The 14,202-nt window shown below is 46.2% G+C and overlaps 1 protein-coding gene across 2 annotated transcripts; it reads right to left on the reverse strand.

Moving 5' to 3' along the window:
* Positions 1–2,025: 2,025 nt before the first annotated feature.
* Positions 2,026–5,569, reverse strand: ZSCAN5B (zinc finger and SCAN domain containing 5B). Of its 2 annotated transcripts, none has more exons than XM_002829823.5 (4): positions 5,020–5,569; positions 4,196–4,399; positions 3,184–3,334; positions 2,026–2,915 (listed from the first exon to the last, which is right to left on the reverse strand). In XM_002829823.5, exons 1-4 carry the CDS (start codon positions 5,401–5,403, stop codon positions 2,167–2,169), a joined length of 1,488 nt encoding a protein of 495 aa, XP_002829869.5. In that variant the 5' UTR covers positions 5,404–5,569; the 3' UTR covers positions 2,026–2,166. The 2 variants fall into 2 exon arrangements, with proteins under 2 accessions (XP_002829869.5, XP_024093611.3); XM_024237843.3 differs by having other exon boundaries at positions 2,027–2,918.
* Positions 5,570–14,202: the final 8,633 nt, after the last annotated feature.

Raw genomic sequence — 14,202 nt, forward strand, 5'->3', positions numbered from 1 at the left:
ATACAAAATTAGCTGGGTGTGGTGTCAGGTGCCTGTAATACCAGCTACTCGGAGGCTTGAGACGTGAAAATTGCTTGAACCCAGGAGGCAGAGGCTACAGTGAGCTGAGATTGTGCCACTGCACCCATCCAGCCTGGGTGATAGAACGAGACTCAGACTAAAAAAATAATAATAATAAAAATAATAATTATACAGAGTCAAATGTGGGGGATTCAAGGAGGCAGAAAGCAGATGAGTTCTTGCCCTGCTAGAGACTCACGTCCCTGGGAGAAGCAATCACTTAAGGCAATCACTTTAAGTGATTAAGTTAATATGAGAGGCTGCAGTGAGATTTTTTTTTTTTTAGACAGGGTCTCACTCTATTGCCCGGGCTGGAGTGCAGTTGGGAGATCTCGGCTCACTGCAGCCTTGACCTCCTGGGTTCAAGTGATTCTCCCACCTGAGCCTGCTGAGTAGCTGGGACTACAGACATGCACCACCATACCCAGCTAATTTTTGTGTTTTTAGTAAAGATGGGGTTTTGCCATGTTGCCCAGGCTGGTTTCTAACTCCTGGGCTCAAGTGATCCGCCCGCCTGGGCCTCCCAAAGTCCTGGGATTACAGGTGTGAGCCACCACGCCCAGCCTTGCAGTGAGGTTTTGAAGCAGTGTTATGTGATGGGATTTTTTTTCTTATCAAAAAACAATTTATTGGGCAAGTACGGTGATTCATGCTTGTAATCCCAGCACTTTGGGAGGCCAAGGTGGGCAGATTACTTGAGGTCGGGAGTTCGAGACCAGCCTGGCCAACATGGTGAAACCCCATCTCTATCAAAAAAATTTCTACTACGTCTCTACTATAAAAATTGCCAGGCGCGGTGGGTCACACCTGTAATCCCAGCACTTTAGGAGGCTGAGGCATGTAGATCACCTGAGGTCAGGAGTTCGAGACCAGCCTGACCAACATGGTGAAATCCTGTCTCTACCGAAAATACAAAATTCAGCCTGTTACAGTGGCAGGCGCCTGTAATCCCAGCTACTCAAGGGGCTGAGGCAGGAGAATCGCTTGGACCCGGGAGGCAGAGGTTGCTGTGAGCTGAGATCTGACACTGCACTCCGGCCTGGGTGACAAAGCTAGACTCCGTCTCAAAAATAAATAAATAAATAAATTATTGCCTTCTAATTTTTTTTAGCAGCCCAAGTCCAATGATTGCATTAAAAAATGTGTGCATCTATGCCATTAATACAATATTTAGGCAGTCATGTCAGCTGTTCTTTTATTTTTTTCATTAGGATAGGGCCTTACTGTCACCCAGGCTGGAGTGCAGAGTTGCAGTGATGCGATCATGGCTCACTGCAGCCTCAACCTCCTGGGCTCAAGCAATCCTCCCACTTCAGCCTCCACAGTAGCTTGGATTACAGGTGTGCCATCATACCCTGCTAATTTTTATTTTTATTTTTGTAGAGATCGGGGGATCTCACTGTTACCCAGGCTGGTCTCGAACTCCTGGCCTTAACTGATCTTCCTGCCTCAGCCTCCCAATGTGTTGGGATTACAAGCATTAGCCACTAGGCCCGACCTTACTTCTAATTTTTATTCTTATTTTTAATACATTTCCTTTTGTTTAAGGATATATACCAAGTGCCTAGAATATCAGCTGATAAGTGTTCCATAAATGTCTGTGGAATATTTGTTAGACTTTATTATTATTATTTGTTATTTTTAAAAGTTATTTATTTATTTATTTTATAGAGACAAGGTCTCACTCACTTGAGCCCAGGTTGGTCTTGAACTTTTTCTTTCCTTATTTTTGGGGTGGAGTCTCACTGTGTTGCCCAGGCTGGACTTAAACTCCTGGACTCAAGCAAACCTCCTGCCTCAGCCTCCCCAGTAGCTGGGATTACGTGTGCGTGCTACTGTGCTCAGTTTTCTTCTTATGAGATACTGGAAAATGATGAGACTTGTGCTCATTGGAAGAGAAACAGCAACAGACACTAAAATAAATCTGTAAGAAAGCAACAGACATAATCAAACAGAAAACAAAACTCATGGGGGAAAATAAATATTTACTCAAACATCCGGGCAATTCCTACCAAGTGCTTTATGTGTATATGTCATTTGGTAACATTGGAGAAAAACCATCATTCACTGTCTCTTGGGGTGGAGGATGTGGACCTGACTCTGGAATCACTGGGAGGTGGTTTCCTGGTGTGTTTTCAGGTGACGCCTGAATGTCCCCAGCTGACGGAAAGCCTTTTGACACGTGGTACATTTGTAGGGTTTCTCTCCGGAGTGGGTGCGCTGGTGAACGTTCAGGTTCCCCTTGTGGCTGAAAACTTTGCTGCAGTATTTACATTTGAACGGCCTCTCCCCGGTGTGGATCCTCTTGTGGCCCTGTAAGGTGGACTCATGGGCGAACCGCTTTTGGCAGACGTCACATATGTAGGGCCTCTCGCCAGTGTGGACTCGCTGGTGAACTCGGAGGTCTGAGGGCTGCAAGAAGCACTTCCGACAGAGATCACATTGAAAGGGTCTCTCTCCTGTGTGTGACCTCCTGTGGATGCTTAGCTGGGAAAAATACTTAAATGATTTATTGCACACGTCACATGCAAAGGGCGGCAGGGCCTTTGCTTCTTGGCCATCTGGGTGACTGACCGGGCCTGCAGGGCCTGGGGAATGAACTGGATTGATCTCAGCTTGTCCCGGGGATTCTCTGTTGCCCACAGGTGTGGTTTCTCCTTGAGGCTCTTCTTGGGAAATGGAGGAGGCGTCTGGTTTGCTTCTTTTGGGACTGCTCAGATTCAGAGCGTCTCCTCTGTTCCCGCTGTGAGTCGAAGCTTCTCTCTCCACAACGCAGGCAGAAGATGTGTCAGCATCCATATTTTCCACAGAGGCTCTTTTTTGGGGTTCCTTCTCCTCCTTTGCTCTCACCAGATCTGCTGGAAGAAGGGATTCCACACACAACAGTTAATAAAGCGCATTTTCAATACACCAAACTCATTGCAACCAAACACTGATGTTGGCTGACAACTTCCCCTGAACCTCAAGCCTAAGACATTGGACTGTAGGTCTCTGGAAAGTGGAGGATGGGGAGGCTTTGGCAGCTGAGTGCCAACTCCCCCAGGGGATGATAATGCTGGGCCCCCAGCCCCGCACGCCGGAATAGAGGGACTAACCCCTGTGGATCCAAGTCTTCATACTCACTGGGACTCTTTGGAAGCTGAGGCTCTGGGGATGTCAGTCCTGGATTCTCTTCCCTGTTTTCCTTCAGATCCTTCTCCAAGGTCTGCTTGGGTCTCGGAGACTTTGGGTCACCTTTTATGTCAATACTCTTGTGTAGCAGAAAGTCCTCTCCCTGAAGAGGAAAAACCAAGAGCAATGACTGCCGTGTCTAAACTGGTGGAAGCACGGACATGTCTGTCCCTTCCTGATTGGATATACCAGACTTCCCGTGGACCACCCTATCACCCCAAGTAAACATCACCACCTCATTTCTGAGTCTGTCCCTAATCTGCACGCTCCGTATTCTAAATCAGCTCTTGTGCCTGGTGGTTTTCACTGTTTGGTTCTCTGAGCATATTTCTCCTGGCCGTGCCAACGTCTCCCTGCCCCTGACGCTGGAAGGAGCATGACTCTAGTCGAGGCCCCTCAGCTGTGGCACCACTGGCATTGGGGCTGCATCACCCTCCTGGAGGGGGCGCTCCTGTGCAGAGCAGAGACCCTGCCTCCACCCTCTAGATGCTATTAACACCCCGCCACCCCTGAGAATGCCAAACAAAAATGTCCTCAGACATTGCCAAATATGTCCTTAAAGGCAAAATCACCAGTTGAGAAACACTCCTCAAATTAAGAAATCAAGTCTGAGAAAGTGGGTGGTTCCTTGCTGAATGACTTCATGAAATGTCTTCGTGGAAACTGGATGGGGAAGGGACCTTCAGTTCATTCATCTGTGCCAACTGCCTCCCTCACTTCACTGAGACCATTTCTTACCCCTGCCCCCACCCTAAATGCTAAAAGCTCTCACGTGGAGGGAAAAGTAGATGAGGCTTCCCTCTCTGTGACGGCTGAGGAATGAATGTTTGGGGATGTACCATGTCCATGGGGAATGGCTCTAATCTTGTCCTGTGCCAAATCTCTCAATCAGTCCTGCAGCCACATGATTTCCTCCCGTTCCTTCTCCCACCTCTGCCCAGACACCAAGGCCTCACACACTCACCTGCCTCCTGGACAGTGCAGGGACCCTGGGCAGGGTCTGCAGCTCTCGGCTGGCCTGGCCTTCCCCCGGACACATGTGGTTCACAGAGGAGGCCCGCTGGCTGGACATGTCTCTCGGATCATCTCTGACACTAGCGGGGGCTTCAGCCATCTCGACATCTGAGTTCAGCATAAGATATTCTTTGCCGAGCAAGTTGACTACAGACTGTAGAGAGAAAAAAGACAATCAGACTCACTATGAGAACCTGAAAGTAGCTCTCATATTTCCTGGGTCCTGCCATAATGCTCACACTTTACTGTAATTAATGTTCAAATCTGCCTTCCTGATGCAGAATCAGTTCTGTGGACACAGCAATCTGTCTGAATTTTTTTCTTCACTAGATAAGTACATAAATATGAGTCCTTTAGATGAAAGGGTCTCTAAACCAAAGAGAAGACAAGGAGAAATATTCTGGGTGAATCCAACTCAATTGGCCGATGGCAGCTCACCTTGTGTTGGAACTTAGGGGCTCATTTGGGGACCTGGAGGCAGATCCTTGCATCTCTGATACCAACCACTTTCCCTGCCTCAGGATGGGACTTCTGGACCCCCCTTCAGTTCACTCTAATGCCTCCTTCCCTACGTTCCATCAGGCCTAATATTTTACCAACGTCTTTCTTTCAGGTTGGCCTCACACAGTGTGTGGGTTCCTGTATCCCCTCTGCCTGTCCATCTCCTAGGTCAGGTATTTGCAATATTAGCTGTGCTGATATTTGAGACTGGAGAATTCTTTGGCCCCCATCCCAGCTCCCCTTCCCTGCACCAATCATGAGGGTCCCACTCACCCATTTCTTGGGTCTTCTGTTATTTCGTAGCAGGTCCTCCAGGTCTTTGCAGCTCTGCACACCGTTCACCTTGACTAAGACCTGGAGCTCCTGGGGCATGGAGATCATGAACTGCTCCATCACCAGCATGTCCAGGATCTGCTCTTTGGTGTGGAGGTCGGGCCTCAGCCAAAGATGGCACAGCTCAGTGAGTTTCCTCAGAGCCTGGATGGGGTCCGACTCCTCTGGGCAGCTGAACATCCTGAAGTTCATGTGCCAAGTCTCAGGGTTCCTGTCGTGATTTCCAAGCCGAGTTCCTGGGGATGCCACAGACGGTGGAGTCTCTGACCCACAGCTGTTGCAGGGTCCTCCCTGACCCCATGAGAGTGTCCAATTTGCAGCCATATCTACTGGAGAATATTTCAATCAGCCTCTGAGCAAGCTCTTCCAGTAGCCAGTACCAAATTGAGACCTATTTACGCAGGCTGCCCCTGGTTCTTCTCAGTAATATATTCACAGTTCAGAAGTCTGCAGAAAAAAAGCATGAGCCCGATTATTTTAACTTTCTATTCCACACACCCTTCCCTTCCAAATCCCTCATCCCAATCCTGGACCCCACTTGTCCATGGGCATCGGACTCAGCACTGTGGAAATGAATCCACTCTGTTATTCTTCCAGTGTCTACACCTGACTACATGTTCTGGGGTAAAATCTGAATGCTCCCCTGGATTCTGATCTCTAGGGGATAATTGTGCAGAGATGGAACTGGTTTTCCTTTCGACTGGAACAACATTGCTCTTGACTGTAAATTAAATTGGATATGTATGTGAAGCTCCTAGAATCTGATGTAACAATAATGTCAGTTCTTTATGTTTTCCCGTCAAGACAAGATCCAAGGCAAAGCCCTTAGTCATAATTATGTAAAAAGCTAGAGAAAAATATTAACAGTTATAACCTACGATTGTCCCCAACACATTTTTCCTGTTAACCCCAGGATATTTATTTGCTGCAGGGAAGAGGTGGCACTAAAAAATCCTATGAGAGGCCCGGCGCAGTGGCTCACACCTGTAATCCCAGCACTTTGGGAGGCCAAGGCGGGCAGATCACGAGGTCAGGAGATCAAGACCATCCTGGCTAACACGGTGAAACCGTGTCTCTACTAAAAATATAAAAAATTAGCCAGGCGTGGTGGCGGGCGTCTGTAGTCCCAGCTACTCGGGAGGCTGAGGCAGGAGAATGGCGTGAACCCAGGAGGCGGAGCTTGCAGTGAGCCAAGATCACGCCACTGCACTCCAGCCTGGGGGACAGAGCGAGACTCCTCTCAAAAAAAAAAAAAAAAAATCCTATGAGAATTAAGCTCCTGCACAGATATGTTGTTGTTTTGGTAAAACACGCATTTATAAAATTCATCACTTTTACTAAGAACATGCACTATGTTGTGCAACCATCACCACTTTCTAATTCCAGAATCATTGCATCACCCCAAAAGGAAAAGCCATCCCCATCAGTAATTACCTCCTGCGCCACCCACCCCAGCCCCTGGCCATCACTAATCTGCTTGTTGTCTCTCGGAGTTTCTCTGTTCCTTATCTCATTCCATAAAATGGATTAAAGTCTTATGAAATTTCCAGGTAGTGGGATCATACCATAGAAAGATTTTTTCTTTTTTCTTTTTGAGACAGGGTCTTGCTCTGTCATCCAGGCTGGAGGGAAATTCACAGTCATGGTTCCCTCAGCCTCAACCTCCTGGGCTCCAGTGATTCTCCCACCTCAGCCTCCCGAGTAGCTGGGACTACAAGTGTGTCACCACACCCAGTTAATTTTTATAGGTTACTTTTGTAATAGAGACGAGGTTTTGCCATGTTGCCCAGGCTGGTCTCAAACTCTGGGCTCAAGCAATGAGCTTGCTTCAGCCTCCCAAAATTTGGGGATTACAGGCATGATTGCATTGCAGCTGGCCTACATTTTTAAAACATTTTATTATTTTGTTTATTTATGTTTTTTGAAGTGGAGTTTCGCACTGTTGCCCAGGCTGGAGTGCAGTGGTGCAATCTCAGCTCACTGCAACCTCTGCTGCCCAGGTTCATATGGCTGTCCTTCTTCAGCCTCCCAAGTAGCTGGGATTACAGGCCCCCACCCAGCTAATTTTTATATTTTTAGTACAGACAGGGTTTCACCCTGTTGAACAGGCTGGTCTCAAAACTCCTGACCTCAGGTGATTCCCATGCCTTGGCCTCCCAAAGCGCTGGGATTATAGGCGTGAGCCACCGCACACGGCCTGATTTTTTTTTTCTTTTTAAATTTGGTTCTAAACGTAGCTTCAAAAGGCAAAAGCCACTGTATGATATTCTTCAGGCATTAATTATCATCCAAGTTCAACAGCTATGAGAACGCAGCCCTGCTTTCCTAGCCACAGATGGGGGAAGCAACCTGAAGGTCTGCAGAGAGGAGAAAAAACTGGCAGGAGGGTCTTGGGAAAGGTCACTGGTAGCCTGGAGGATGAGTACCCCACACTTCCTGGAATGAATCTGAGCAAGTGCAGAACAGAGAGACAGCCAGGGAGACAATCGGCAGAGCGGGGAGACAACCCAGAGGAGGAGACAATATTTACACACCACTCATCTCACGGGGCTCCTGTGCAAAACATAAGCAACTCAAACTACTCCAGAGCGAGAAAATACACAACCCACTAGAAGGGGGAAAGGCGCCTGTGTGGACATCTCAGATGAAGACATGTGAATGGCCAGCAGGTCTAGGAAAAGGTGCTCATCATCACTCATCATCAGGGACATGCAAATCCAAACCACAAGACACCCCTCATGCCTGCTAGAGTGGCTGTTCGCAAAAAGACACATGGAACGAGTGCTGGTGAGGATTCGGGGGAAAGGGATCCTCTGCGCCCTGTGCTGGGATGTAAATTAGAGCAGCCGATATGGGAGACAGTATAGAAGCTCCTCAGAAAATTAAAAGTCCAACAACTGCATGATCTGGCAATCCTACTCCGGGGCATGTACACAGAGGAAAGGAAATCAGGACGTGGACTCCAAAACAGTGAAACTCTGAAGTGACAGACGGCGGGAAGGTGGAAAAACTACCTACTGGGTACTATTCTCATATCCTGGGTGACGGGTTCAGTGATACCCAAAACCTCAGCATCACTCAGTACACTCATGTAACAAATCTGCACAGGTACCCACCGAACCAAAAATAAAAGTGGAATTTTTTCTAAGTTATCTATTTTTGTTTTTAAACTTGTGGCAGGGTCTTGCTCTGTCACCCAGGCTGGAATGCAGTGGTGCAATCCTGGCTTGCTGCAGCCTTGACTTCTTGGGTCCAACTGATCCTCCTGCCTCTGCTTCCCAAAGTTCTGGGATTACAAGTGTGAGCCACTATACCTGGCCTACTTAAAATTATTTTTATTTTTATTTCATTTTATTTATTTATTTTTTGAGACAGAGTCTCACTCTATTCCCCAGGCTGGAGTGCAGTGGCGGATCTGAGCTCACTGCCACCTCTGCCTCTCGGGTTCAAGCGATTCTCCTGCCTCAGCCTCCCGAGTAGCTGGGATTACAGGTGTGAGTCACCCCTCTCAGCTAATTTTTGTATTTTTAGCAGAGACGGGGTCTGGCCATGTTGGCCAGGCTGGTCTCAAACTCCTGAACTCAAGTGATCCCTATGCCTCAGCCTCCCAAAGTGCTGGGATTACAGGTGTGAGCCACTGCACCCGGCCATTAAAACTTTTTTAAAAAAAATAAAAGAAATAATAAATATAACGTTAAATAGGTCTACTGCACAGCAAGGTGACTATAGTTCACAGCAATGTACTGTATACTTGGAAATTGCTAAGGGAGTCGATTTCAAGCGTTGTCCAAAAATGATAAGACGGTGAGGTAGAGCCTACGGCAGTTTGCTCGATTTAGCCGTTGCACAATGCGTACACACCTTGACACACTATGCTGTGCACCACACATATACACCATTATATATTTATATTTCTCAATTTGAAAGTAAATTAGGCCTGGTGCAGTGGCTCACTCCTGTCACCCCAGCGCTCTGGGAGGCGGAGGTGGCAGGATCGCTTCAGCCCAGCAGTGAACCGTGATTGTGCCACTGTGCTCCAGCCTGGGAGACACATCCAGCGGCCATCTCATTTTGTTTATTTATTAAGTAAATCGATACATTTTTAAAAAGCATACAGATACGAGAGAGAAAAGGGAGCCTGAAATTCTGGGAATTAAAGAGGTTTTCCCGCCAGGTTCCCTAAGCGCCCCTGCTCAGGAGGCGGAGATAGAGGGTGAGGCGGGCAGATTGCTTGAGCCGAGGAGTTCGAGACCAGCCTGGGCAAAGTAGCGAGACCACGTCTCTATAGTAAATTAAAAAATGCAATCGGGCGGTGTGGTGGCGTGCTCCTGCAGTCCCAGCTAGGTGGAGGCCGAGGAGGGCACATAGCTTGAGCCTGGGAGTTCCAGGCCAGCCTGGGAAATGAGCGAGACCCCATCACTGAAAAATAAAATAAAACCTAACCATGATAAGAAAGTTAACATTATTACTTTATTTTTCTCCTTTTTTTTTTTTTGAGACGGAGTTTTGCTTTGTTACCCAGGCTGGAGTGCAATGGCGCGACCTCGGCTCACTGCAACCTCTGCCTCCGGGGTTCAAACGATTCTCCTGACTCAGTCTCCTGAACAGCGGGTATTACGGGCGCCCGCCACCACGCCCGGCTAATTTTTGTATTTTTGTTAGAGTCAGGGTTTCACCATGTTGGTCAGGCTGGTCTTGAACTCCTGACCTCGTGATCTGCCCACCTCGGCCTCCAGAGTAGCTGGGATTACAGGCGTGCGCCACTGGGCCCGACCGAGAAAGTTAATATTATTCCTAGTTTACAGAAGCACTGCATCACCAGTCAGAGCTAATCATGGGGTGCAAAGGAGACCCGCTGCCTTCACAAAGTCTCCGAGCAAATAAATGCATGAGAAAATAAACCCAAACTTTCTGAAACCAACGCTCCCACACGCCAGCTCCTAAACCCCACAGACATCCCCGCTGGACACTTACCTCCTTCCCGGCTTCTGCCTCCAACCTCCTCGGTCTGGGATGCGCTCTCCAACTGGTCTGGAGCTGAACTGCGTCTATTTATGGAGAAGCGGAAGGCCCCGTTTCCGGTTCCCTGCGCCGCCCCGTGATTGGTTTAGGGCCATAGAGTCTATTTTACGTAATCGGCGTTGATTACATTTCCCACTGAAACCCCACCCACAGGAAATTAATGTATTAAACATGCCTACTGTGCAAATAATATAGGTTTTCCCGCTCTACTGAGTTGTCATATTGCTGAAGTATTTGGAGGCCTCAGAAAATATAGATCCGCAAGTTTTAACCACTTTGGGTCCCCTCATGCCACAGACAGTAATATCCTAACAAGTAAAGGACGTGTTAAGAGCTGGTTGACTTCGCTTATTAAAACAAAATGAAAAGAAAAAAAGAAAGAAAAATTCAAAATAGAGTTGGTTGATTAATATCAAACCAGTGATTTAATCTCATTTTTAATCTCATTTCAGCAAAGCTTTCACACGCAAATTCCAAGATATTGAAAATAGTGGACACCCATTGTTGATATGTAATGAATGTTTGTGATAATTTTTTACTTTTTTCTTTTTTTCAAAATCTTGGAATTGACATGTGAAAGCTTTGTTCAAACTAGACGAAATCACTGATTTGATATCACCCTTATGTAAAAGCAGTGGGAACTAGAGAAAGGCACATAGTCCTCACTCTGCATTCACTCCAGGACGGTGGGAGGGTGGTTTACAGATACACTGAGGGTCCTACGGGGTTCCCTAGCTCTCAGCCCCCCTCAGTTAGGGCTCTCAAGCACGAAAAGCCTTAACGGTGGGTGTGAATTTTACTGTGTGGATCATGGAGTTAATGTGGAATGATAATTAAGTGCTAGGCAGGATTAGATTACAATTTGGGAAGTTCGCACCGTCAATTGGATGATAGTAATCCATTCAAGTAGTGGCTCATTCATTTTAATTTCAGAGGAAACCTCATCTAACCTTTGGGATAAATTGAAGGGCTGTTAATTTTACAATGATTCTGGTTTAAATCCTTGGAAAATCTTAAGCCGCTTAACTCTGGGAACTTCAAACTTCTTGTGTCTAGAACCTTCTTGATGTGTTGTTTTGAAGATGCAATAAGACTGGATCAATAAAGTGCTCGATACAAGGTCATTTTGCCAAACAGTTGTGACAATTATTTTCTGGTGCATTTTCTCATACTTCGTGATATTTTTCCTTCTTAACCACTGAGGTGTTGACAATGGATTGGAGTTAAGAATGGAATTATTGGCCGGGCGCGGTGGCTCACGCCTGTAATCCCAGCACTTTGGGAGGCCGAGGTGGGAGGATCACGAGGTCGGGAGATCCAGGCCATCCTGGCTAACATAGTGAAACCCCGTCTCTACGAAAAATACAAAAAATTATCCGGGCGTGGTGGCGGATGCCTGTAGTCCCAGCTACCTGGGAGGCTGAGGCAGGAGAATGGCGTGAACCTGGGAGGCGGAGCTTGCAGTGAGGGGAGATCACGCCACTGCACTCCAGCCTGGGCGACAGAGCGAGACTCTGTCACAAAAAAAAAAAAAAAAAAAAAAAAGGAATTATTCACTGGAATTAACTGGGAGCTGCCTAAACCACCATCTGCCTATCCACTTCCCCCAAATCCTCCCCTCCGGAAACTCACAGTCTATTTCTGTGAAGTACGTTGTTGGTATTTTGGTAGGGATCGCATCGAATCTGTAGATGTCTATTAATAGTATGATCTTTTTCACAATGTTGATTTTTTCGCCCCCCATGAACATGTCTTCCCATTTTCTGGGGTCCGCTTTAATATTTTTCATTAGTGTTTAATAGTTTTCCTTGTGGAAATCTTTCACCTCCTTAGTTAAATTTATTTCCAGGTTTTTGGGGTGTCTTTTGCTCTTGTAAATGAGATTGCTTTCTTGATTTTTTTCTAGCCACTAGTTCGTTGTTGGTGTATAAAAACACTACTGATTTTTGCATATTGACTTAGTATCTGGCCACCTTACTGAATTGGTTTGTCAATTCTAAGAGTTTTACTGGTGGAGGTTTCAGGGGTTCTTATAGATGACATCATGTTGTTGGCAAAGAGAGACAATTCGACTTCCTCCTTCTGAATTTCGATGCCCTTTGTTCCTTGCTCTGGCTGAGACTTTCCCAACACATCATTATTAACGAAGGTCACCAGGCTGAAGTTTGGAAACAGGTATACATTGCGATACAATCGCCAGGACCAAGCTAGTTAACATCTCCCTCATCTCACATAGATACCATGTTCTTTGCTTCTTCTTATTCATTTGTTTAATTCTCAATTATTGGGCTCAAGCAATCCTGCTTCAGCCTCCCTAGCAGCTAAGACTACAGGCACGAGCCACATTTGGCTTTCTTTTGATATCCTTTTTTTTGTTTTCTTTTTGAGATGGAGTCTCATTCCGTCACCCAGGCTGGAGTTGCAGTGGCGCGATCTTGGCTCACTGCAACCTCTGGCAGGAGGTTTGCTTGACCCAGGAATTAAGGACACAAATAAATAATGAAAAGAAAATAGTCACTATGTGAGTTGATGAATACATTAATTAGCTTGATTGTAGTGATAATTACACCATGAACAGGGATATGTAAACACCAGCATGGTGATCTTAGTCACCAAGGACGGATAGAGCCCAGGAATTGGAGAGCAGCCTGGGCAACATAGTGATACCCCCATCTTTACAAAAAATCTTTGTTAATTAGCCCAGTGTGGTGGTGCTTGCCTGTAATACCAGATACGCAGGAGGCTGGAGCAGGAGGCTCTCTTGAGCCCAGGGATTCGAGGCTGCAGTGAGCCATGAGTTTTCCATTGCACCCAGCCAAGGTGACACAGTGAGAGCTTGGCTCTAAAAATAAATAAATCAATAAACAAATTTATCCACACAGGTAGGAGATCTCTACAAGAAAAACTATAAAATACTGATGAGAGGAAATGAAGAGGGCACAAAAATGGAAAGATATTCCATGTTCATAAATGGGAAGAATTCACATTGTGAAAATGACCACACTATTAATAGAGATCTACAGATCCAACTCAATCCCTACCAAAATGCCAAGGACATTCCTTATGAGAACATGACATGTTTCAAGAGGAGAGGATTGGAGGGAATTGGGTAGGTAGATGGTGGTTTTAGGCAGATTGCAGTTCATTCCACTTAATAACTCCATCTGAACTCTGACTCACTATCAACACCTCAATTATTAACAAGGAAAAACATCACAAAGCTTGAGAAAATGCATCAGAAAATAAGTGTCAGAACTTTTTGGCAAAATGACCTTGTATAGGGCACTTTACTGAAATAATCTGGTTTTTTGTTTGTTTGTTTGTTTTTTGAGATGGAGTTTCGCTCTTGTTGTCCAGGCTGGAGTGCAATGGCATGATCTCAGCTCACTGTAACCTCCGCCTCCCAGGTTCAAGTGATTCTCCTGCCTGAGCCTCCTGAGTAACTGGGATTACAGGCATGCGCCACCAGGCCTGGCTAATTTTGTATTTTTAGTAGAGACAGGGTTTCTCCATGTTGGTCAGGCTGGTCTCAAACTCCTGACCTTGTGATCTGCCCACCTCAGCCTCCCAAAGTGCTGGGATTATAGGTGTGAGCCACCACATCCAGCCAACATAATCTTATTTCATCTTCAAAACAACATGTCAGGAAGGTAATAATTCCCTGGTCCTAGTCACAGGGAGTTTGAAGTTTCCAGAATTCAGTGGGTTAAGATTTCCTAAGGATTGAAACCAGAATCAGTATAAAGTGCACTTAATTATCATTCCACATGGTCTCCATGATCCACACAGTAAAATTCACACCACCATTAAGGCTTTTCTTACTTGAGAGGGCTAACTGAGGGGGTTGAGAACTAGGGAGCACTCAGTATGTCTATAAACCACCTCCCATCATCCTAAAGTGAATGCAGAGTGGGGACCATGTGCCTTTCTCTGGTTCCCACTGTTTTTACCTAAGAGTAGGTTGGCTGATATCAAAGCAGTGATTTAGCCTAGTTCAAGCACAGCTTTCCAATGTCAATTCCCAGATCTTGAAAAGTGAAAAATTATCACTACTACTCATTATGTATCAACAATGACTGTCCCTTTTTTTTCAATAACTTG

This window comes from Pongo abelii, chromosome 20 (genome assembly GCF_028885655.2).
Source record: "Pongo abelii isolate AG06213 chromosome 20, NHGRI_mPonAbe1-v2.0_pri, whole genome shotgun sequence".
NCBI lineage: Eukaryota > Metazoa > Chordata > Mammalia > Primates > Hominidae > Pongo > Pongo abelii.